Source organism: Mycetomoellerius zeteki, unplaced genomic scaffold, assembly GCF_001594055.1.
Source record: "Mycetomoellerius zeteki isolate Tzet28-1 unplaced genomic scaffold, Tzet1.0 scaffold285, whole genome shotgun sequence".
NCBI classification, from domain to species: domain Eukaryota; kingdom Metazoa; phylum Arthropoda; class Insecta; order Hymenoptera; family Formicidae; genus Mycetomoellerius; species Mycetomoellerius zeteki.
In genome coordinates this window covers 628120-655041 of record NW_017257266.1, presented here as the reverse complement: position 1 = coordinate 655041, position 26922 = coordinate 628120, and the positions used below count along the sequence as shown (strand labels likewise).

The window sequence follows — 26922 nt, the reverse complement described above, 5'->3', positions numbered from 1 at the left end:
TCTTTTTATCCAGAAACACGCTCACAAAATTTTAAGACACGCCTATGATTGACCTTGTATGTGGAGGCAGAAGACCGCAAAAACGGTGTTTGTCCCTGATTCTCATATACCACTTTCCCCAAAATACGTCAATTAATCGCGATCATTTTCGAGACTTCGAAGCGTATCGGCCAGTCCCCGACACTCTCGCTCATCTGAGGATCGGTTGGCCGTGAGCGTATACCGCTGAGCCGCTATCTTTCTTCCCACCACGGCGAAAGGCGACCGCGGCAACGGCAAGCAAAAGCAAAAGTCAACGTACGTACACTCGGTTCCGCTCCGTGGCGAGGATACTACCGACAGTGTGCCATCGAAAGGAGTCAGTTTCCGCGTGGTCTCCGGCGCGTCGGTCACGCCAGGTGTTCGTTTCTCTACCTGTCCGTTCTACGTGTCTCTACTCACGACGAGCAGGCACGTAACACGGAGAGATGCGCTCGACGCTCTGCAATATTCATCGCGCCCAAGTCGCGCTACTCTCACTGGGTGAGTACGAGATGGATGCCGAACTCGCGGTACGATCCTCGACGGATTAGTTGTAGGAAGTTTACGCACGGGCCAATCGCTGAATTTACGCCTCGGTGGGCGCACCAAACTCCCGAAGACGGTGAGGATGCAAGACGCAAGACGAAAATCTAGTCATTGACGTGCAAACTTGGTCGATGTCGTCAGAAGAAAAGATATGACGTAGCTACAATGGTGTGATTAGTAGAATTTGATACTGAAGGCGGAAATATAAATATAACAACGCTATTCGAAACATCGGCGTGACGCTTGGATGTTAAAAAATAATTAATCGATGCTAAAAGTAATTAGCATAATAAATATTAATCAAATAAAGTAAAAAGTTTAAAATCGTAAGAGAATAACTAATGCAAGTAAAATGCCTATGTGAGTCTCCGGCGTGGATTTTGATTCGTAAATTATAAATTCATAACATGACAGATACAATTTGTAATCAATTAGAATATACTTACCAAACGAAGTTAAAGTAAACGCAAACTTTCCGCACTGAAAAGACTCAAATCCGGAATTGAAACGTTTGCGTTCGCTCTAACTTCATTTGGTAAATATACCTCAATTGATTGCGAAACATATCTATCGCATTATGAATTTATAATTTACGCATTAACATCCGCAGAACTTCATACAGGCATTTTACTTGTATCAGATTTATTCTGGGAGCCACTAAATATTACTATTTTATTTTATTTCAATAAAAATATAACATCGTTGGTTTTCTATCAATGTAGATTAAAATTAATCTACATTGATAGAAAACCAACGATGTTATATTTTTATTGAAATAAAATTTAACCGAGATTAAAGTTGAACCGGGATTAAAATTAATCTATATTAGTAAAAACGAGCATGTGTGACTAAAAATATAACTCATAAATAATAAAATTGATAATAATAATTATCGATGTTACTATTTTATATGTTATACTTTTTTATAATTTTTTATAAATATTTTTATAATAATTATCAGAGATCACAGAAAAATTATATTTTAAAATAACAAATATTTTGAATGTCGAAATTGAAGGATCTTACAATTAGTCAATTTTCGATGTTGCAATTGACATTCTCGAGAAGATCGTCGAAGTATTTCGATGTATCCTCAATGCGAAATGCATGATAGCTCGGTGTAAAGTGCATATTCAAAGTAAACACGCGCTCCCTGACACGTGCCGAGGTCCCCTGGGAATCTGTCGAGAATCGAGGGCAACTGGTTAGCACCAGCTATCGTCTATACACCCGTTTCTACAAAGCTCGGAGTGCCGTAAACCCGGCTGGAATCGTATCTTCGGCTGACGTCAGGCGTCGTCCCGGCCGTCGACGACGCCGACGCCGACGCCAACGTTGACGATGGCGACGGCAACGGTAGTGTCGGAACACCACGGGGAAATCAAGCGTCCTCCGCTTTTATTTGCATAAAATGATAGGACTGACCACGTCACGTTCGAAACGTCGGCCTCGCTGATTTTCCCCGCGAATTTCATTATTCCCTGGCACACCTGCCGCTCCTCCCGGCCGGAGACCGCATGGTACTTCGATTCCTCATTTGGAAACAACAGACGACAGTCATTAAGCTGGATATGCAAATGTGATAGAGCACGCGCCAAGAAATTCCCGAAGCAAATCTTTTCTCTTGTCGCGTGTCGCGAGATTGAGTCGAAGCGCGCGAAAAGCTGAATGCTTAGAATAGGAAAGAGAATGCAATCGCGAATGAACGAAAAGGATTGTAAATCTAGGATGGTAAATCTAATGAAAACAAATATATTTATCTTTCTTCCCGTGCACGTAAATCTAAAAATCGCGTGAAATATAAAGTAAATTTGCGGAAAGGGTAAAGAACTCGAGAATTCCAAAAACTCAATTACTTCCAAAGACTTTTGCGAATAAAACTTCTCATATTCTGTATACGAAGGTACGATTCTATGTCAAGGCAGGTGGCTCACGGCCGCGCTTTTCGCTCACCGTTTACGCAATCGCGTTAATTTCACGTAAACTCCGCCCGTTCCCTTTCTATTTTTTTTTTTTCCCGTATTGAGCGCAACGTCTCGCAAAATCCATGATGGTTGAATAGCGGCCGCACCGCGCCGCAAAATGGGATTATGTCGAATTCGTCGTAAAGCTCGACAGTGCAAACTAATTCGTCACTCAGATATTTTTAATTCGCGGGCGAGAATACGCATGGAAAAAAAAAATCATTTTTTCCAGCAATTGTAACCAACGAGTGTAACCGTACGTGGGCTCGTACAAATATCATCGGACCGATGGCTTGGAATCCTGGCTGCCAGCTATCATCCGACTGCTATCCCAACCCAACGGCACTTAATCCCGACAAATACAGACGGAATTCCGCAGCATTGTTGCGCATACGACGAGCAGATTTGAATATTACCGTTGCGCACATATCACGCTAATCGCTCTCTGTCGTTCAGCTATCCTGCGATTAATTATCGGCTGAGCGCGTAATCCAGCTCGCGCGTGAGTGAAACTTGGGACGAAATCAATTTTCGTCGAATCCAAATCCTAAAAGCGTTATCTGGCGATCGTCAGTGCGTCGTACTCCCGTTTGATGATCGGATCATCGTACAAATCCCACGAAGCATTAACGCTACGCGAACATCGAAGAGTGGAAGTTGGATCTTAATGGATAAATCTAAAGCTTAATTAACATAAAATTTAAATCGTGGTCATTGTGCTTAAATTTGTATCTATAATAAGATCAGTAAATTAGATTGTTTAAAAGCGATACGAATAAAACGCATTTGAAAAATAAACATGTGGGAAAGACAGTTTTGCTGAAGTATCTAAACGAGGGGGTAACTACTAGCTGAAATATTGTCCCATAGATTACATGATTTCATCTGATTACAAATAATTTTTTCCACTACATATGAAGTAATTTGGTAAAATTTATAATGATTTCGAGGACTCTGTCCCACGATTACATTAAGTGGACCCACTCGTATCTAAGAAGGACCTCGCATATTTCTTATAAAAGAAACCGGCTTCTGTCAAATTGGCTAAATTTTTTATATGTGGTTGTTTTTATGATGCTGATCGAAAGTCTGACTTCAAAAAAGTCAACTTTTATTGTTGCGAAGCCTTAAATTGCTCAAAATTGTGTATTTTACAGAAATTGTGTTTTTCCTATAAACATTTTTTTCGTACTTTTTTAAATTCTTCCTGCAACCTTCCAGCCTTCTTAACAATGCAAAACCTAAAAGAGCTTAGTTTAAAATTAATAGCTTTTATGTTGCTACTATTATATCCAGATTATTAATTAGTTACTGTAAAAGTTAAGCTTTTCTGAGGTCATTCAGACCTTTGATCAGCATCATAAACAGATATTAAAAATATAGCTGATTTGACAGAGAATTCGATTTCTTCATAAGAAATGTGTCTTTTAGCTAAATACAAAATCTGAAAATAATTTTGTTATGACAATGAAATAATTATGTAAGACATTCAAATTGGCTATTAAAATGTCAAAGATTTTTGCAGCATTGTTCATTACGCTTAAGATACTTACGTAATTATTTTGATAATCAAATTTTGATAATCAATAAAATTATTTCCAAATCTATATTTAGTTAAATTTATAAACGCTTCAGTGAAATCGTTCTTTTCGAATGTACGAATGTATCTTAAAGTAACTACAAATTAAGTGAGGAGGTACGAAGCCGTTAACTCTGACAGTTAATTCTGGAAGTTCGCCAAAATCGTGGATATAAATCCGCAAATGGACGAAAATCAAGGAGCTGAGATATTTATGCGGAAGTCTAGACGGGAGATTACGCAAACAGTAGATTAGCGGATCATTCGACGATCGCGTCCTTGGGTCTTCGAGATGTGGATTTAGGTGCCGCTTTACGATTTAAAATCCTGTAATATGGGTTAATGCGAATAGCAAAATCTCTTTGAATCCCGCCGCGTCGCACGGTACCTTTCAACTAGAGACGTACGTATCCTTTTGCGGGAATCAAACGTCGTTGGAGTGGCGGTGGATCACCGATGAATTTTTCAACGTGCTTAAACCAGAAATCCCCTGCTCGACGAACACAGGAGTAGCTCGTAATGTCGTAGTAGCGTGGTTATCGATGCGCTCGGGCGTATCCATTAAAATCGATCGATACCGATAGCATTGTAAATACGATACGTGAGCTGAAGATTCTTACAATCCCTCGTATGGAAAATGCTGACAAAGGTCTTTAGAAAACTCCGCGTGCGTCCTTTCTACTCTTTGCGCGATTCTTTCCGATTTTGCTGCAGGAAAGACCAGCCCTCGTATACGTATACGCACATACATCCCGACACAAACGTCTCTCCCGATCGTGAAACTCTACGACGGTGTTTCATCGTGTTACGTGCTGGCTTCGGTCGTTTTTCTTCTTACAACGGAATCGGTTTCGCCGACGAGGCGATCGTAAAATTTAACGACGTTAATTCGGGGCCCGCCGGAATCCGAACCGTCGCGAAACAACCAAGTGTGTGGAGGGGGGAATGAAATGGAATCTGCTAATTCGTCGGAGGAGTTTAATTTTAGAATGTAATTAGACATCCTAAATGAAATATTATTCGCAAATATAGTTTTAGTAAAAGGAAAAAAATATTCTCTAGTCAAAATTGAGATTTTTACGAGGAACGTTATGACCTCATTGCAAAAAGCAAGTTTAGATAAGCAAAAAATCAAACCTTCTAAGCAATCCTTTTAAGGCCCAGTTTTTTATTTTCTGATTAACTTGTGGTTAGACTTAACCTAATAATAATGTAAAAATAATGTTTTCTAGCCATGGTGCACCAATTAAACTAATGATTTTGTACTTTTTAAAGTTACCGCTACGAAATTATCAATTTAGTGATTAATCGTAATTAGAAAAATACAATTTTTATATTATCATCAGGTTAAATGAGGTTAAATTTCAACCTCAAATTAATTAATCAGAAAATGAAAAACCTAGTCTAACTAATCGTTTGACGTCGCAGCCTGAAACTCCCAACGAATAAAATCATACGATTTTCTACAATAGAACGTTAGTAATAGATCAGAAGTCCACAGCGAGTTGTAAGCAAATCAGTAGTGTGTCACAAGTCAACAATCAGTGACCGTGCTAAAATTCCATTTCTTACGATTTCAAATTTAGATTACGTTATGACTAACCAATCACATAGTGTATTATATATCTTAAGAACTACCACCTTCTGATTAACTGAAATATAGTGACGCAACGATCTAATATGATTTATTCTGGATGTAAGATTTCTAAGATTATGACTTATAATTCTGACTTAAGACCATATAGTACGATATAAGTGGTGACTAACAGCTTATTGTAGAACTCAATATACATCCATTATAGATAACATCTCTCCCTAAATTTGTCTCTCCTTAGAGTTAGTAAAGAAAGTTCTAAAGATACTTCCCCGTTTAGCTACAAAAATCACATGCGAGTCACATATCGCGTATCGTACAACAAATATGTACATGACTCTCACATATGACTCAGTAGAAAAGGATACTTTTTCAACTTGCTTCACTAGACATAAAGAGGGACGGATCCATTGCCCACAGGTGTAGAGGCTTTCGCACTCCCAGTTATACCCGGAACAAACTGAAGAGTGCCAGACGAGAAACGAATCGCACGAAAGTTTATTAGCTGCAATGAGGCTGGTGGCTTGAATCCCGCGCGACAAGTAGTAATTTGTATTCGCAACAAGTTTCTCACGTCGGCATACGAAATATCGCACACGCACGGATCTCTCGCGACTTTTCGCCGTGGTCTCGACAAATTTACTTGCGCTCGCGAAATCGCGCTGGAACGCGTTAACGACAAACGAAAGAAAAAGAACGGTGAGAAAAAAAAATGGAAAAGGGTGCCAAAGGCGGGTCTCCCGCTCGACACAGCGCATCGCGTCGCAGCGTCGCGTGCGCGATTTGTACGTACCACGCCGAGACAAAAGACGGCACGCGATATCCCAGGCGTCACGATGAAACACGTCAATTTCGCTCGCGTGTTAGCAACGGGACGTGGAATATACGGAAAGCCTGAACACGTCCCCATGCGTGGGAAATCCTTGTTAACGCGCCGCGATCGTTGCGTCGCGATGATTTTCGTGCGTCCTATGAATATCCCCGGAAATTTGTTTTTTACTTTCAACAGCGAGCACGATATTCTTTTATAAGATTTGCAAACCCATTATTCCGTCTTCATCAATCTTATCGTGTGCGCCGAATTGCCGTAATCTCCGTTTTGCCCGTTCGCTTTCGAGAAAAGGAGCGGAACAATACTCCGACATTTTTAATTGATAATTAATAAAATGTGCGGGAATTGCTTTCCTCCGGTTGATGCATGTATGAATTTTTAACAATGCCTCAATTTCTTCGATTGCGTTTGTATTTCTCGGAGCCTGTTTCGAGGCTTTTCTCAGGCGAATCTTTGAGCGTGGAAAACGCCGCGAGCTGACGACTCGATGGAAATAACCAGGTATAATATATTGGAACGGAAGTACGTGTAAAGCGAAGATCGAAATTGTGCGACTCGCAGGTTTTTCCTTCTTATTGCCGGAGCATTTCCCGCGCATATAAGGTTTCGCGTAGCAATCGCGGGGCCGTGTTATTATCCGTACACAAATTCGCTTCTCCCGCACGAGTTTACCGTACCACGTTCGCCGTCTTCGCAACGTCGAGAGAAGACGGTTCCTTCAGCAATCCGTATTTTCAGCAATGCGGCAACGCGTTAAACGCACGTTGTGATTTCTATTTCCTGCATTTTATTTCTGCTTTTTTTTTTCAATTCTTCGCTCGCCTCTCCACCCTCGCCTGGCTCCTCTCGCAATTCCTCCGTGTAGTTTCTGTATGCGTCGGTGATTTGTAACGTAAACTGATATTCTCGGCTGCTTTCACCTACCCGACGAGTTTAAGTCGGTAATACAATCCACCGCTTATACCCGTTGTAATTAATGCAACCCAATTCGCCATTACGCCTTTTCTGTTACGTTACAGCATTAACAGACAGAATTTACATAACGCCATTGCAGGAAGAAGGGGATCGTACGACCGCAACAACGTGCGGAGAATGACGCGCGTTAGTTCGGCGAAACCAGATATTTCGCACCACTGTCTACCCTTCTCTTTTTGGAATCGGTTTTATATACTTAATAGAAATTCCCTCGGTTTTCCCGACGCGATGGAATGAAAGCAGAACGAGACAGGTGAGGAGGAGGATATGGAGGAACGAGCAACCGACGGCGCGCATTCGATAATACAATTTACGGTCATGGACGATGGCGTATAAATTTTTATGATGATCAGGTAGCAGCAGCGTTTGATATAGCCATACGCGACCCGGCATCCACTAGGATCCTCGTCGCCAGTGCACAATTGCATGCGAAGGGCGATGCAAGGCAATGTAGGTGCTCAACCAACATCGACGATGAACGTGGCCTGAATTGAACGAACAATCTCTATAGCCTCGTAGAGTGGTGTTGTAGGTCGGCTTAATCACTCACGGGCTAGGCGCGAAAATGAAATTTAACCCAGCATCGATCGAATTACTCGACGCCTCTCGTGGAAGAGAGATTGATTGGTCCAGTTTCGTCCGAAAGAGAGTCTCGCAAAACGTGTTTTGACTTTGAAAAACCGCGCAAGCCTGTCCGAGTGAAACCTAGTCACTCGATACTATGGGAAAGATTAAAACGTTGTATGAGCGTATTGTTTATCCGAAGGATTCGTATAGGAAATGTATAGGATGATAGATCTAGACCTGTGTGAAATTTTCAAACAATTGTTGCGAGAGGATTAAATGGATAAAACAGTCAAGGGAAAACAATCTCTTCACCATGTTCGCATTCCCACGCCGGTCCGAACGCGAGCCAAGCCGCGAAAGTGGCTTTCCTGCATGCAAATTTCGTGCATTCCTGTTTCGTCGAAATTACGTTTCTCTTACAACTTCCTGTAGGAAGTATTAGCCGATTGAGGAATCCGTTCGGCACACGGCGGCCGTATTCGTCCATTTCTCGAGCCGCGGGATCGTTGCGCGTTAATAAATAGAATTCCTGGTCAGAGAACGATCGATAACTATGAAGATGGAAACCGGCTACGATAGTTATCGATGAGTAATTTCCAGCCCACAGAAATATTGTCGCGCTATTAGTCAACGGGTAAAACTGATCGCGATCATAAAAGTCATTAATCAGCAAGAACGTAATATATTGCATGCAAATGTACGATGAATGTCACCGTTTCAATAAATTTATCTTTCAAGGTTGCCACAAATTCTTCGTCTTAAAATTCCGTAAGTTTTCCCCTATCTCAGACAAAATTTAAAATTTTTTGTTTTCGCCCTGATTTGGAAACCGTACTGAAAAAAATTGCTGGTTGAAAATGGACGAATCAGAATTTTCTGGTTAAATTTATTAGAGTTCTAGTTAAGATAACGAAATTCTGATTAATGCAATATTTCTGGTCAAATCTACCAGAATTCTTATTTTTACCAGAATAATTATACCAATCAGAATTCTAGCTATCTCAACTAAAGTTCCAGCAAATTTAACCAGAAAATTCTGATTCGTCCATTTTCCACCAGAAATGCTATTTAATTCAACCAGAACATTTTTCTCAGTGCGTTAAATATTTTGGTGAGAAATTAATTTAACATAGTAATGTAAATTATTATTATAATGTTGCTGACTGCTTGCATTTAATTGTTAAATTGATAGTATTCCAAAAGTGCGTAGGTGATGAACACATCAAACTTCTTCAAAACCAAGAATTTTAATTTGCCATAAAATTTTGCAAAATTCCCTCATTTTCCTGACGTTTTCAATTTCTCTGATTTTCAGTTTTCTTATCTCGATATACCCGTATAACATATCTGTTCAATTTAGGAATGTGCGGAGAAAAAGTTCAAATATATTTCTCTTTTTCATGTCAAATTAATTAACCACACAAATAATCTACACGTAACATCTGTTAGCTGTTGTCTAGACGGCGTTTTATTCAAGAGTAATGCGTTTTAGCTTTTATCTGAATGATATTTCAATCTCTAGAGCTTATCTCACTTTCGGAATGACCGATTCAATTACTACGCGAAAGGATTATTTACGCCTGACGCGAGATCGACGCTCATTCGAAAGTTAAAGCTCGATGATCCGGAGTGTCAGCGTCGTTCCTGCCAGTCATCGACGAATGGATTAAACTCGTTTCACCGCGTGTCATAACTGATTGGTGTTAATCAAGCAAGCCCCACAGGACAATGCCGGTTAATTAGAAAATCGTTCGTGCTGGACATCGCGATAACAGTTTTTCTCTTCTCGTTCTTCTCCTTGTTATTCAAACCTCAGAGAAGCTTGAAACCGTCAGAGCCAAAGAAGAAATCGTTGACATTATATTTATTACGACGTACAGCAAACGCGACGCAGTCTCTCTCCGAGTATTACTCTCGACGAGCGTCGCAATAACGAACCGTCATTCGCTGGTAAAAGCTCGCACTACTTGCCAGCGTTTGTGCAAGCGCACGATATTGATATCCGGACAAATATATTTTCCCAGCATCCAAGTAACTCTATCAAAGTTTACTTAGTAACTCGGTAACGCGCCGCTCTCTACCCGACGTTGCTCCTTTTGCTATCGCGTAGCTTCGACATGCGCCATATCCGTTCCTTAATAATATTTTTTATAGAAACCGAGGAAAACTATCTAGGAAATTAAAAAATGTAAAAGCACGCACATTCCAGTATTTTTAAGACTTAGAAAACAGGATCTGAAGAAACTTAAGCACGTAAAAAATTAAAAATTACACTGAGAAAATTGTCTGATTGGATTAATTGGAATTCTGGTTAAAAATACACAGTCAGAATTATCGTCAAGTTAAGTATAACCTCAGGTCTAAATTACAAGTTAACCAGATAATGAAAAATGGAGCCTAAAAAGTTACCACTATAATTCATTAATTTAGTAATTAATCATAGCAGAAAATTACAATTTTTACGTTATTATTAAGTAAAGTTAAATTTAAATCACAAGTTAATCAAAAAAGGAAAAACTAGGTCTAAGATTAGTGATATTTTCCAGCAAGAGACACAGTGTATAACAATAAACATTTCTTTGTTTAATATTGGTAAACAATAAGGACATAATAATTCATTGTGTTATACTGTGTCTTTTGCTGGAAAGTCCTACCCTAAGAATTGTGTGTCGAATTCAGAAATCTGCGTCAGTGATATTTTATGTATCTATAATATGAGGTGGAAACAAATACCTACATTCGAAAGGTATTTCCGATAATTCTATCGCGTGCAACGAACGATGACGCGAGTGCGAGATGCAAGAAATGAAACTGAAATACGATAATGTGTACGTATAATTCTGACGTAGCATTATCAATATAATGAATGATGATTGTCTGGCGAGCCGTGAAAGTGCAATGTCGTATCGCATCACTGATTATAGTTTCTATATTAAAATTTGTTGAGAAATTATTGGAAAAGCTGCCGCTTGAAATAACAAAAAAAAAACGCGAAACATCGTGACAAGTTTGTAAGAATTTAATATTGGTCCATCTGATTGACGCGATTATCAATAGCGCGAGTTTGTTTTTCGTTTGTGTTTCTATACCGCGTAAATCGAAGTTACATATGTATGATGCTTTCAAAGAATGCACAAGTTTACTTTCTAATGCAATATTGCAATATATATTTTTAATCAGTATTCCCGCGAAATTTCCATTGGAAATTAACATTTCAAAATTCCAGGAATTTTAATAAAAGTAATGCTGATTGCTATTCGATTATTAGCTTGTTATCATCAAGATATACAACAAACGAACGAAAAATCGATATCTGTAATCCAAGAATAAGAATCGAAGTTGTAAACACAATCTTATAGTTATAACCTCGCATTTGTTTAGACAGAAGTTGTTAACGGTAGATAAAATATCGAGAAATTTGCGGATAAATATGTACAAGCTTTTAACAACCATTTCTAATATTTGTTGCACTGTTTGATACACCATTAATATTAATTGGTCTCGCTCCGGTCTATTATAGTAGAGTCAATGCGCACTTCGCAAACATTTGTCACAATTATCTATATATCGCCGACGGAAGAATGGAAAAGCACGTTCCATGTTTTTTTTTTCTTTCTCGTATATTGCATTTCTGCACTCACTTTCATCTGTGCACCTACGCCGTTTGCCGCGTGTGAAAGTGCAACGAATTCCCGTGATGGATATTTATTCCGATTTTAGGTATCGCTGAGTTATACGTTTTTCCGTCACCGGATAGCGCGCTTTTACATATCCCGACAGCTTTTCAAACATATTTATTCCGGCGATACGCCGCGCGTGGAATACATGCACGAGTGTATCTCGCCTTTTTAACTGAATTAATTAATTGCATAAAACGCACACGCTCAACGACACTTTGCGTACGTTTTTCATCGCTCCGAATCAGAATTAATTATTTCGGAACAATTTAAATGTGAACCGCGTGACTTTTCGGTCGCTCAGCATAAATACAAATGTATACGAAAATCGCGGGAGATAGTGGATACTTCCATATTTGTGAAAATCACGTAGCGTGCATTAAAAGTTTGGCTGAAAAAAAAAATTAATTAATATTTTATAACGTTTCCCAGGTAAACGTGCTATCCCGTATTCCTGCATTCTGAAAAGATAAACTTCAGGCATGCGAAACATCGCGAATAACGTGCAGCATGCAGTCGTGATAAAGTATTCCATAATTATTCGCATTTTTATCATTTCACCTCGCCACTTTTTGTCAGAATATACATTCGAATATAGCGATATGATACTTTGCGAGGCCTTTGAGAATTTCTTACGACTTTTTTGCGTTAAGCGGGGCAAACGGCTCTTCACTTCTTATTATCGACTTTTCACCGGCCGACTAGTTGGCAAAATTAAAGTTTACCAGGGATTCAATATGACTCCGGTGTTGCACGTGTGCGTATGTAGCCGGTCGACGCAGGTACGAAGACCAGAAGCCGGGGGTTTCGTGCATAATATTTCGGATAAAGGATATCGCGTGTCGTAAAGCGCGATGTAGTCGTCAAACGGGACGACGACGTCGCAAAGCGTGGAAACGGGCGAAACAAGGGAACAGGATCGAAGAAACGGTACAGAAAAGAAGAATAAGAGGCGGCGGCGGCAGCGGATGGTGCGACGAAGTGGCGGTAGCGATGATGATGGCGTTCGCCGCAACGAATTCATAACTTTGTAGCGTAGAAAATTTTACCGCGGCTCGTAAAGGAGGCACGCTATATACGATGCCGGCCAATCGGCAACGAGCAAATAGCGGCGAAGACGGGCGCGTCGTTTCGATGCAAGCGCGTATTTACGGCGAATGTGCGGTGCTGGCGGCAGGACGATAGATCCACGATGATCGAGAGTCTGAGCGCCTCGATATCGCCTTCCGAATACAGGTTACGATCGGCCGCAGCCCCTAGGACGAACAGACGCCGATGAATTGCAGCGAAACAATTTTCACCTTCTTACTCGGTCGATTTGGATAAGTAAGCGTGAAGCTGGTGAAGAGAATAGTGGTCAAAAAAATCAATAGCGAGATATGACGAATAATAAATTGTAGAAAATTGCATTATTCTTGAAAAAGCAACGCTACGTTTTAATATGATATTGAAGAGTAACATGATGCGAGCAAAAAAATCTCACGCTAATTATTTGGAAAAAATGGCTTTAAGTCAAATAGGCTAAAATTATATTTTGTAAATTATGAGATCCTCGAATAAGATAATCAAAAGTTATTTTTCTATAGATACGACGATAAAAAATGGACAGATTTTGCTGCAGCTCCATTTGGAAGATGCTATTTTAATCGGACTGAAAAGTATCTTTATCTACAAAACTATTTATTTTTTGATAACTGTATCTTATAATACAGTAAAAGATATGTAGTTGCAAATTGCACAATTTTAATGTGTTTTTTTTAACATTTATTTCATGATTCAGTAAATAAAAGTATTAAAATAGTTGAAAAATGAATAGTTTAATATATTTTAATATATTTTAAGTTAATAATAGTTTAATATATATTTTCAATCTGATCAGACTGAAAATAATTACTTTAAAGTGATGCTACAGCAAAATCTGTCCATCATTTTGTATGACCAATACAGACTTTTAATCAGTATCTCTTAATCTACAAAAGAATGTTACGCTTTTAGCCAATTTGACTAAAGCCATATAATTAGTACAAAGTCCTTTCGCTTGTATCGCCCACAGCGCTTCAGTTTGACTACGGAGAAATCTTGAAAGAGATACTTTCGTCACTAAACATTATCATTTTCCAAAGAGAAAAGAATAATCATTCTAACTATGCGTTCAAAATCGATGGCAGTAATATGCACATAAAAACAAAGTGCAAACAATCTCGTTCGAGAAACGGTTTACTTGTCACGAGGAATAAAAGCAGACAGAAAAGTGAAACACACAAATTGTGAAAATTCGCAAAAACAAATACGATATCTGTTACCGCTTTTATATATGCAAATCTCATCACAAGAAAGTAAAAATGTAAAACATCTTTCTCGTACTGCAATATTTTTTTTTACAGTTAAACAACCTTCTTCCTCTTTTAACATTGCAAATGACGGCTAAAAAGAAATCGGTTCTCATACTTTAGAATTCAGATACACTGATGAAACTCGACTCTGATTTTATCTCTTGGATCCCATATGTTTACACATCATTTCCAAATGATAATATATAGCGCAGCCTTGAATTTAAATGTTTTTGTTTAAATCGTTTTATTCAAACCTTGAATCTTAAATATTACCATGGGTCATGGTCATCAGCTTACAAATGGATTCGTGAGAAATACTATATAATATTTTAAATATCTAAACCACACATAAAAAATTTGTACAACTCGATACTATATATTTTTCGATAAGCTGCGTACGTTCCTTAGTACCGAAATCCGCGTCTAACCTGAGAATAGTCGCCGTTATTTTTTTTTTTACGTAAACGATCACTTGAAATGTTTATGTACAACTCTTCTGTACTGCATTTATTTAATCCCGATCTATACTAAGAAAAATTTCTAATTAAAAATGAACGAGCCAGAAGATTCTGATCATAATATCAATCAGAATTCTGGTTGTCTCAGCTAGAATCAGAATAGACTCTTAACCAGAAAATTCAACCAAATTTTTTAACCAGAATTCCAGTTAATGCAATCAAACTCGTTTTCCAGTGTAGCATCAGCCTCGTAAATATATTCACGCGGCTGTAAAAGGCGGGATATTCACGTGCCAGGTTTGACCGAGAAACGGCCGTAAAAGTTCATTGTTGCTGCTCGAAATTATAGTAATCCAGAGATATACGAGGCGTTCCTGTAACGATCTCTAAACGGAACCATATTGAATGCAGTGAAAACACATACCGGTGTTACGTTTCGTTAATGTCCGCATCGCGCGATCGGTTTTTCAATCAACCGTCCGGCGAACCCGTTATTATATCAAAGCGTCACGGCAAAACCTACGTTTGTGTTTTTACAATCACCGCTGTAATTTTCGACTGGCAAGTGGTCGCATTGCCGAGCCGTACGAGCAATACGAATTGCACTGGAAACCGAAACTGCAATCAGCAAGTAATTCGCTTCTTTTTTTTTTGGTTAACAACAGTACTTATCGATGATTGAAAAAAGCAATTTAGAGAAAGCAGAAGAATCTTTAAATTTTCGTTCCCTATAACTCGTCTCCGACAATGTCTTTAAGTATTGAATATAATATCAGTCGAGCGAAGAATTTATTTTAGACAAAATATAACACGTCATATCCGAGCCGTTTTTCCTCGAGAAAAAATTTTAACGGAATTATATAGTCAGGATGTCCTGGTGATAATCTCCTCGTTCAACGCCATTTCGCCTCCGCCAGCCTCGCATTTTTCATCTTCCAGGTAACGCTGCAGAAAGTCGAACGATGCTTCGATCGCATCGCATCGATTAATCGGCATCATTGTGCGCATAAGCGTATATACCACGCGTAAGTGTGCAAATGCGTGTATAAACGGAAACCAAACGTTGAATTCGGTTAATGTCTTGCGGACAGGCGAGCAGATGAGGTTGCCCTGACGTTGATAGGTTCGAGGGTGAGAGATAGCGGTGACCGGACCGAGCCGAGATCGGAGAGAGGATCGGAGAACGAGAGATACCGCGAGGGTGAGGACCGACGGAGGATAGGGTGGGTTTACAAGCGAGGGGACTGTAAAGTGGTAACCGCAGAGCTCGACTACGGAAGCCATCGGGAACAGATTGCAACTCTCCACCTGCATCAGCTATCTCCTCTCCTCCGTCTACTTCTCTCCCATCGCGTCACTGCTTGTATTTATCTCATTCTACCTCTCGCTCTCGCCTCTCTTTCTCTCTTTTACCTGCGCACCTCGTTTGTTTCTCTAGCCGACGCGTCTCCCTCTCGCTCGTGCTCGTCGTGTATGCACCCTGACACCACCGTCTGATGCCGAACCACGCCGTGCGTCAACGACCCTGCTTACCTCGCAAGCACAAAATACCTGACAGCCTCATTGTCAGTCCTATTAACAGGTGTTAAAGCGCGCAATTAACTCGGAATCCCGTTGCCGCTTTCGGCCTGGGGATCGATCAGACAAACCCCGGCTGTTTGTTTTTCCCGAGACGACACTGGCGAAAAAGGTGAGCCGTACTGTGCACGACCGAAATCTCATCACCTCCGGTGGTTTTTGCGAAATGCCGACGTCCGATTAATCACGTGGAATTTGCATCGTACAAATTGAGAAAATGGCGTCTCGGGATTTTCCACTTGTGCGACAAGTTCTCCTTCTACGGAATACAAAATTCACGTTAATAACTTTTCGCGCGAGGCTAAATAATTCAGTTTAATATTCAGAAATACACTCCTTTATGCCAATAAACGGTCTAGAGCGAGATTAATTTTCGTTCAAGCGGCTATCCTTGTTCTTAAATCTTGGCGATCCGAGAACAGGAAATGTGATGCTAGTGTAATGAAACGGTCGATGAGGCAATACCGTTGCTCATATTTTGCAACTATACCTTTTTAAGTGAGCTTTCGAGTTTATTACTCTTTCTTCTCTATTCATCCTAGCTCCTGGATTATACACACCTCTTTTTTTATATTTTTATAGCTTTCTATTTTTAGCGTTAACGAATATTAAAATGCTTATAATCTATTGTGATTTGATTTATTTAAGCATCTTCATTATAATTTCAGCTAAATACAACCCGGTTTTTAATTTTCTGGTTAACTTGTGACTTAGGCTTGTGACTTAACCTCATTTAACCTGATAATAATATAAAAATTGCATTTTTCTAGCTATGATTAATTATTAAAATCATAATTTTGTAGTGTGGAAACATTAAAAATTCTCTACAAAACATCAGATAAGCGATTAACCATAGTTAAAAAAATACAATTTTTATAATTTGATAATTCATCTAGTTAAGTTTAACCACGTTAATAAAAAAAAAAATGGAAACTCTCTAAGTTTATGTTTCTTGAAATTCTATCTATTTTAAAAGTTCTTAATTCTCTTTAGATTCGTGATACGGTTTCATTTTACTTTCGCTCGTAATTCGCCGTTGACTAAAATCATCCGTATTTCCGTCAATTTCCGACGTACCAAATCCATCCCAGACAACCGTGTATCTCCGTGCGCTGTAAAAGGGAAAAGGGATAAACAGGCTGCAGTTGCCCCTCTAGCCGGCTTTACGACTGGCACTCAACGCGTTCGAAACAGGCGTCTCTCTCCGGATGCACGCCCGTAAAACTTAATTGCTGCTGCAATACGTATATATCGGGGAGAGCTGCCCTGGCGTCATGTACCGTTCTATATACGTATATAGAAATCCATCGTAGCGGGATGTACACCGCATACGTATCTCTCTCGTCATCCCCTGCTCGTCACTCTCATCCCCTTCATTTTGACTTTCCTTCCTAGAGGAAAGAAAAGGAATAGATATTCTCCATCGCTTGTTTTCTACATATTATTCACCTGTCCTTTAGAATCTTCACCCACGTATTCGTTTGCACTTTTTATGAATCTCTTAATTTTCTTGATACTTCCTTTCTACGCCAATCTCACTTGGCTTCTACACTGGATTAGTCCACATTTAAAGCTATTTTTAAATTTATAATGTCAAATTATACTCACAATTTGAGTTATTTTTAATTATTTGTATAAATCACCAATGGTCCTACCTAATATATTATTAATTTGACTAAAATAATGGAGTTAAACAATTCAACTAAAGAAAATATGTTAAATTTGACTCTAATTTAGTTTACTAATCACTAACAATATGGATTTTAAAACTAACAGAAATGGATTGACTTGAATTTTGACATGGTACTTACATATAATTTATACTTTATATAAAGCAGAAAATGCAATGACAATATAATCAACTTATGATGTAATACATGTATATTCTGTTAAATAACGTGATAATATCATTATTGAGTATTTAAGCGTTTAAAATATTTATACGCTTTTACATTTAACTTTGCTAATTTCATGTATAGCAGCTTTTGATATGCATTAAATCTAATGTAATACAAGTGACCGAATTTACTATAAAGTGATATCCATATTCGAATTTCACGAATGTTAATTTTCATTTTATTTACCTATATATTAGCTGAACGCATAAATAATTTAGTTGTTCTATAATATAACGCGAAATTTTAAAACGTAGGAAAAAAGGGGTAAGAATCCTACATGAAATATCTGAGGATAATTTAATCGATATTTCCTTCGTAGATTCAGATAAGCATACTTTAAAGTAATGGAAAACATACACTGTTAAATCTATAGTGCCAAATTTAACCTGACGTGAGTCGCCACTGCTCCTACTAAATATATCATTATTTTTTTACCAAAACGACAGTTAAATTTGATCTATATCGTGTCAATTTGACACTATGTAGTATCAAATTGACACTGTATAGTGTCAAATATAACCATTGTTTTAGTATAAAATAACGATATAATTGAGTAGGAGCAGTGGCGATACACGTTAAGTTAAATTTGACACTATAAATTTAATATTGTAATACTGGACCATGACGAGATTAACAGGAGAATTTCCATAGACTTCCATAGTCCTCGTTTCATGTCGTACTTCACTCGTGACACAGACGATAGATTGACGGACGTATTATTATATCTCAAATGCACTAGAATCCGTCGATGGCATTTGATTGACGACGAGACATATTGGAGTGCGCGTTATATCATAGATATTCCTCTTGACGACTTCGAAAAGTAAGGAGAAAAGGAGAAGGCGAATGAAGAGAAGTACATAAAATATGAAAAGGAGAGTTATAAGCAATGTAAAAAGATAAAGCAACCAGTAGACACGCTCTTTATATTGACGAACAAATCGAAGTATTTTAATAAGTATGACGTTAAAAATTCGGTCAATAAATAAAATTAAATGGCGATAAATGAGAATAATAACAGAAAATAATAACAGCGAGTCAAAATTTAAGTAATCGACAGGCTTTCGAATATACGTCGCAAAAAGTTGATCTAATATTCAAATTTTAATACGCCCTAAGTCTTAACAGTCTAACCTGTGAACCCTTGGACCCTGGAATTCGTGGGTTGTGAAAATTAGCAGTATGTTTTGTTGCTTTCACGGTGACAACGTCCACCGACAAACGGAAGACGTAACAAAAAGGTGAGACAGTGCGAGAGACAAAACGTTCGATTGCCACGGAAGAATCTTTTACTTCTCCTTCCATCCTCGAGCAATTATGCATAATAGGGGTAGCAGCTGGCCCGTAGCCACATCTACCTGTTGCACGAGAAGAGCCGAATCGCTTGTCGGCGCGAAACTACGGCACTGTTCAAGAGGTCGTTCCCGAGGATAGGAGGTAGGACACTGTGAAAGAAAGAGGCCACGCGTCGATTTAAGGGTGAATTTCTGGATCCCGAATAGGGAAACGCGAACTCGTGTCAGGAGAGAATCGCCGAGATCGGATTTCAGCTTCACTCATTCGAGGCTGTGAAGGTCTATCGAGTGTTGAGCCGCGTCTTATGTGTGCAGGAGCGTCGCTTCGGAAGAAATGGCCAAGAGTTATCTCAAACGAGTTAACATTTCGAATGGCACACAGAGAACAATTTTACTGAAGTATCTAAAAATTAATTGGATATGAAAATAATTTGTTACAATGAAGTGAACTGATGAAGTGAACTGCAATGTTCACAAACGTTGGCATTTTAATAATGGATTTGGACACAGAAATAACCTACAAAACATATAGCTTCTACATAGAAAATAATTTTGTTTAATTATAAAAATAATTATGTAAAACGCTCACAAGCTGATTGCTAAAATATAAAAATTTATTGTAACATTGTCCATCATGCTTGAGTTTTCCACACAAATATTTTGATGGTCCAACAAAATTATTTTCTGTATCTAAATTTTCAAATATTTCAGCAAAATCGTTCTTTCCGCAGAAATCCAAATAAAGATTTTACATCCCAAATTATCGCAACCGTTATAAATGTACTTGTCAATTAATTTGCTTTCTATCGGTGATATAGTATAATTACTCTGAATAAATTCTCTGAATACGGATCGAACGCCAAGTTTCGTAAGTGTTTCAATTGATGTCACGATGTTAAACGCGTTAATCATAGAGTTGTATTTACAAAAAGAAAATTTAATTTGGAAAACCTGGCGAAGATTTAATTTCGTAAGAAAATAGATATATTGACAAATTCGATATGATTTTCAACTTTTAATGTTCGAAAAAGAAACTATCTGAGTAAACGAGACTTTAGAAAGGTATCAAGAAATTCGAAAATATCAAGACTTATAAGTTCTAAAAAATATAGGTATGGATTTAATTAATATCATAGGATGTTTATATAATTCTTACCGTGTTGTTGTTTATATCAACTCTCTAATTAAATTCGGGTCATTCTGTTTATAGCATAGGTTTCTTAGAGAATTAAGATGATTAGTGCTTTCGAAAACGGTCAAATGTTAGTTCATTTGCAAGCGACATTATATACTAGTTGGCATTTCCCATTTCACGTTTAATGTTGCTGAGATTTCACACGTAAGTCAGTAATTCAAAGTAAAGGTAAACGAGTCGTGGGAGAAATCAGGACTGATGTTAACTAGGGATAACAAGTATTCATAACATGTTTCCAAGTCACAGCAAAATTTATGATTCATTATGTGTAATGCTTTGCATACTGGTACTTTCTAATGCGTGAACTCCTTTAATATTCGATTAATATTCCATATATCTTGCATAATATGAGAATAATCGAAAAAGTACTTTTCCTTGCACATACCTTTCCGTATATGTGCTGTAGCAAATTCATTAATCCTTATATTCTATTTGTAATACTAATTTTACGCCAGTCACTCGGTATTTTAATTTCTCTAAGCTTTATGCCATGTTTCGCGTATCGAATTATTTCCCGAGAAATCACAGTATGCACTGTTAGATATCAGAGGAATAGTAATTCTTAAGTCAAATAACATTTTGTTATTTTTAACTTCCATGTATGTCAAAATGTTAATCAAGCCTGTGCACTGTGATTGAATTGCTTTAAAATAAACAATCCATATTAACATATGCATTTAATAACTAATAAACTAATATGTTAACTAAAAATATAAAATTTGAGTAAATTAATATATTTAATATATTTTTTTAGTTAAATTGTTTTTAACTTAAATATTTTAATTATAATAAATTAATAACATATTGAATAAGAACAATGACAATTTACAGAAATGATTAAAAATAACTCAAACTAGATATAATTTGATTCTACGAATTAGACTCGATTTTATTAGAACCATGTTAAAATTTTTTTAAATTTATTTCAAGAGCACTTTAATAAGTAATTCATTTTAAACAATTTTTTTTCAAAATTTTGACTATTTTTCAAACATATACATTATTATGTAGATCTGATCTCAGATGATATTGATAGAATTAAGTAACAGGGTTGCCACAGAAAATAAATTTTAAAATTCCATGACTTTTCCAGGTTTTCCAATCAAAATGGAAAATTTTCCATGATCAATATAAAATATATAAATTTTAACACATTTAGAATTAAGGATTATAAAAAAGTTAGCCTATATCATTAAAATCAACGTAAAAGAAGCTTAGTAGCGTAATAAAATTTTGAGTATAAATTCAAGCCACTAAAAAATTAAATAGTATTGAAAAAAGAATGCAGTTATGACGAAAAAGAGCGATTAAATAAAAATACTAAAAATATAAATTTTAATCTATAAAATAAAATATAAATTATTTAAATAAATAAATTTTAATTATAAAATAAAATATAAATTATTTTTTTAATCGTTTAAAGTGTACGAGTTTTGAACGTATTTGACTATAAACGTCATATAATATTTAAAAAATTATAACAATTATTTGGAATAGAAGCAATTTAAGAGAATTGTGAGCAAATTTCAAAATTCCAGACTTTTTTATATTTTCCCCTGACTTTTTCCGGTTTTCCATGACTAATTTTAATTTCCTTGATTTGTCTCGGTTTTTTTCGATCTGTGGCAACTCTGATTTCAATATCTTCAAATTTGATGTACATTACAAGGAACACAGGGGTTTTAAAGAGTTAAGTGTGCTGTACAATTTTCCGAACATTTTAGTGCAATATCACCGATCTTGTTAGTGATTCATATGCTAATAATCTGATATGCTACCAATGGCGTTAGGAATTGTTAATCGTGACTCATTGTGATGTCACGAATCTGTAGAAAGTGAGATAGGAATTTTGCGTAAAGGCAGCAAAAGAGATTGCCTTTTGTATCGCATCATAATTCATAGATAGGCGGCGAAGTAACGTTGTTGGTATATAACAAATTCCTAATACAAAGCGGACGGTATAATTAATTGCTATCGTATACCGTTTTAATATAATTATGCGCGACTATTGATGTTACTGCTAATTGCAAAAGTTTCCACAACCGGGCGGTGCAATGCCGCGCAACATTTCGTTGATAAAATCCGCACGTAGCGCGAAAGTTCCGGTGTGATACGGCTAATATTTTTCGCATTATTTTTCTTTTTCCCGTGGCTCACAATTACGCAAATGCATTACAGCGGGATCGTGATACCCCTGGAGCGCGTGAGGGGTGAACTCCGATCCCGAGTTCATATTTCATTACGCTTTTCTGCCGCGGGCTCAGTTTCGCGAAAGTTACGCATCCGAACAGACAACAACAAGGTTGGTTGAGAATAACACGGCGACTAGTAGAGAGAAAACAAAATACAAGATGTAATATGCACCGTTGTATAGACTAATAATCGGAAATATCGGAAAATCTATACGGAAAAAAATGATTTTTACTGAAGCATCAAAAAATATACATATATACACAATCAAATACAAAATAAAAAATAATTTTGTTGAACTATCAAAATAATTATGTTGGACGTTGAAGCCGATTGCCAGAATATAAAGTTTTTTTTTGCAATATCCTGCAGGAATTTCCTACACTCTAAAAAATATAGGTGTAGATTTAACATCATGCAATGTTTATATAATTCTCACCGTATTAGTATTAATTGATAAGAACATGGTGCTGTGGATTTAACACCATGGGTGTGTATGATTTAAAACTCATGGTGTTAAATCCAGATCATGTTTATATCAACATTAACACATGAAAATTATATAAACACCGCATTCATATTCATATTTTTCAGAGTATACTTTCTAAATTTTATGGAATGGAATTTCACTGTAAAAAGTTAAAACTGTGCCAATCTTGAAAAAAAAAAGACTTAATTTTTAATCTTTAAGAGTGAGATTTCAAAGTGAGATTCACTCTAAAAGTTTTAAAGAGTCCACACACATAATTATGTTGAGTGTCAAATGAAATTATTTTTATACCTGTATCTAATTAAATTTTTAGATAGTTCAGCAAAATCATTCTTTGTAGACGCAATGTTCGTTCAATTTCAAGAAGATCGATCACTTCTAGATGTACAAGTCTGCGAACTAAAAGTTACTTAGGAAACACGCATTATTGTACAACTATCGCGCATCGGAGATCGATGAAATTTCTTACAACAATGTTATAAAGACGCAAATTCCCACAAACTCGCGGTGAAAGAGTTAAGTAATTAATTACTCGACCACTTCTCTTCCCGATTACGTAATACCGCTCGATTTCTCGACCTCATTCAACTCACGCGGTAATTAAGCATGCACCCGATAATACCGCTTCCATTTTTCGCGCTCGTAATTACTCGCCTAGCCGGCGGAGATAAACTCTTCACTGATTGAGTTCGCACGATTTTTTCAAACCACGCGTAAGATTTCTGCTTTTACCCGTTTCTACTCCTCGCATCTTCCGTTCTCGTAAACCCTCAGGCTTTCCATTCGAGTTTTAAAGAACTTCCATATTTCGATCTGATCTAGTAAGGAAAACCGCGAAATTTTTTTCACATGTTTTCCAATATATTAAACAGCTTTTCCTTCTGCAACAAACGATAGAATCTATTTCATATTTTCCTCGCGAGGAATCATCAGAAACTTCCTCGAGTCGAGGCATGGCCAATGTTTATCCAAACGAGATGTGAATTTCTACAGAGGAACGTAGCCACTCATTCTGTGGCCTGTTTGCAACGACAGTTCCGTTCTGAAAAAATTTCAATTATTCACGTCATCAAAGTTTCCTCGTGTTTCGTCGTTATTATTTATTCGGTCGACTGACTATTATATTATAACATAGGTTGTCCTCCTCCTTTTCCTCCGTTTCTCGCTTACCGTTCGCAAACATTTCGATAATGACTCGGACGAATCGTTCTTTTCTCAAAGTACACTTTCCTTCGTTTCTACTTGTAAAATAAACGTCGGATAAATAAACGGCACGTAAAATTAAATATCCAAGGTATGAAAGCGCCAGTCTGAAGCTGGAAAGAATTCTTGGCATGGCCGTTTATATTCTACAGTGTACGCTAGGAGGAAAAACGTTAATTCCAACGAGAGCCACGCACGTTTGTCGACGCCAGCAGACGGGAGTGCGGCAACATAATTTTTCTTACGTTCAATCTGCCATCGAATAGGTATGCGCGCGGCGCGACGAGGCGTATGTTTTCTCGCTCTCGACGTGTACCCGGTACTACGTGATTTTTATATGCACGTGCTACGTGCGCCAATTCAATTCATTATATGGCAGCTCAACCAAACAGGCCGATACATTCTTATTGGATATTTTATAATAACTGTTCGCTGAAGACGCGGAAACGAAAAATGTAAATTCATGTTTTATTAACGAAAGAGGGAGAGACACGCAAACCCTCTTCGCGGGGCGAAGAAGATTGCGGTGGCAGTCTCACGTAGAACGTCGTAGCTGTATGACGATCTTCGTGACTACGCGTTGCAAGGCGAATGTCTTGAATACACGTGACATACGCTTGAATACCGTGCCTTCCTCTACGGACGAATCAAATTTATCGGGAAAGCAAACGACGCTCGACAAGAATTTACCGAAGAAGTGCATCCATTAGTAAACGCACGTCGTCTTTTTTAAAATTGTGAACTCCTCCGAGATTTTAATCTTCAATCACGACCTTCAGTATATTTTATTTCGTTTCAATTGTGGCGAAATTTCTCACAATTCCAAAAAATATGGTTGTGGATTTAATACCCTAAGTATTAAATATAATTCTCATCGTACTGATGTTGATATAAACACGAATAATGATGTGGATTTCAAGGTTTCTGATTTGCATCGGAGATTTTACTTCCATATTCAAACTTCAAAGCTTTAGAATTGAAATCTTGTTACGATTCGTTACTATTAAATATATTAAAATCGTTATTATTAACTTAATTATTAAATTAATAATTGTATAATTTTGATTCTTTAAAGATTAAAATATAAAATGTAACCAAATACATCTTTTTCAAGATTTTTAAACGAAAACGAAAGATCGCGTCCAGAGATGAAATTAATAGAATGATTCGTAAAGCAGTGTGCAGGAGAATAATAAGGAACGACAACTCCAGGGTTTACGAGAATGGATAATGAGCAAGGAAAGATTTAACGGTAGTAGCGGAAGGCACTAATTAGCGACTTCTAACGAGTATGCGAGTATAATTAATTGGCAATCTGGGCAAAACCACGCGTATATATGTAGAAAACATACGCTATTTAGTGACAAGTAAATGCAGTTTTGCATTTTCAACTAATCTAATATTTTAATTTCCGTCTCGCGACAATTTTGATACACGGGAAGAGCAATTTTGCTGAAGAATTTAAAAATTTAGCTAGATACAGATCTGAAAATAATGTTGCTGGACCATCAAAATAATTAGATAGGACAAAATTGGTTGCTAGAATATCAAAACATTTTGCAAGATAGCTCATCGCGCTTAAGATTTCTACAAAATTATTTTGATGGTCCAATAAAATTATTTTCAAATTTGTATCTAGCTAAATTTTTAGGTTCTTCAACAAAATTATTATTTCCGTGTACACTGAAAAAAATTTACAAAATTTGAATATATATTTGTTTAGATAGTATCAATGGGATATTCGATTTAAAAAAATGGTACTTAAATTAATTTTTTTTAATTGAACAAATATTTATTTATTGCAAGGAAATAGTCCCATTGGTACTATCTAAAAAATATTTATTCAAATTTCGTGAATTTTTTTTCAGCATAATAAAAATTCCGCAATTTCTATCAATTCTCCTCCAAAGAGCAGCAAATCTGAGAACTTAAAAATATACGAGCTCGTGTTAGGAATACGAGCAAATCACTTAGCTATCGCGTTAATGCATCGTTGAACGCTACGATACGGCGGCGTAATGTCGCGGGGAAAAAAATGACGAGGAAGTGATGTAATCGAACGTTCGCAATTGGCTATCGTCGTAAAAATCGAGCGACATAGGGAGGAAAAATACAGCCCGCTTGAAAAGCCAACGATCTGACGGTCACCGTAAAATCCACAGACCAAGACCGTACACAAACTAGTCGTCGCTTTCTCCAGCAGGTTGTGTTACACCCATAAGTGATAAAGTGGCGAGACGACGACGCAAGCGTTTCGAGACTTTCTCGATACGTCGCACGCGCGATATTCGCTCAGATAAAATCTCTTTCATTAACACGTGCTAAAAAAAAGACCCTTTATGGCCGTATAAAAGTCCGTCAATTTAAGTCTCTACAAGAAAATATAAATTCCAGCGAAAAAAAAATAAAATTTAAAAAATAAAACAGACTTTCGATACTTGAACGAAATAATTGCTGATTTATCTCATAAATCAGCCCATCAGAATATTGGTCATGAATTTAATAGCGTTCATCGCGGTATACAGAG

At 37.3% G+C, this 26922-nt stretch overlaps 1 protein-coding gene across 2 annotated transcripts in view; it reads left to right on the top strand.

Moving 5' to 3' along the window:
- Window positions 1–379: 379 nt before the first annotated feature.
- LOC108724258 (uncharacterized) overlaps window positions 380–26922 on the top strand; it is a 46973-nt gene continuing 20430 nt past the window's right edge. For both annotated transcript variants that reach the window (XM_018450544.1, XM_018450543.1), the window contains exon 1: window positions 380–522. In XM_018450544.1, the coding sequence (XP_018306046.1) occupies window positions 468–522 (55 nt within the window). In that variant the 5' untranslated portion in view covers window positions 380–467. The remainder of the gene's footprint in view (window positions 523–26922) is intronic.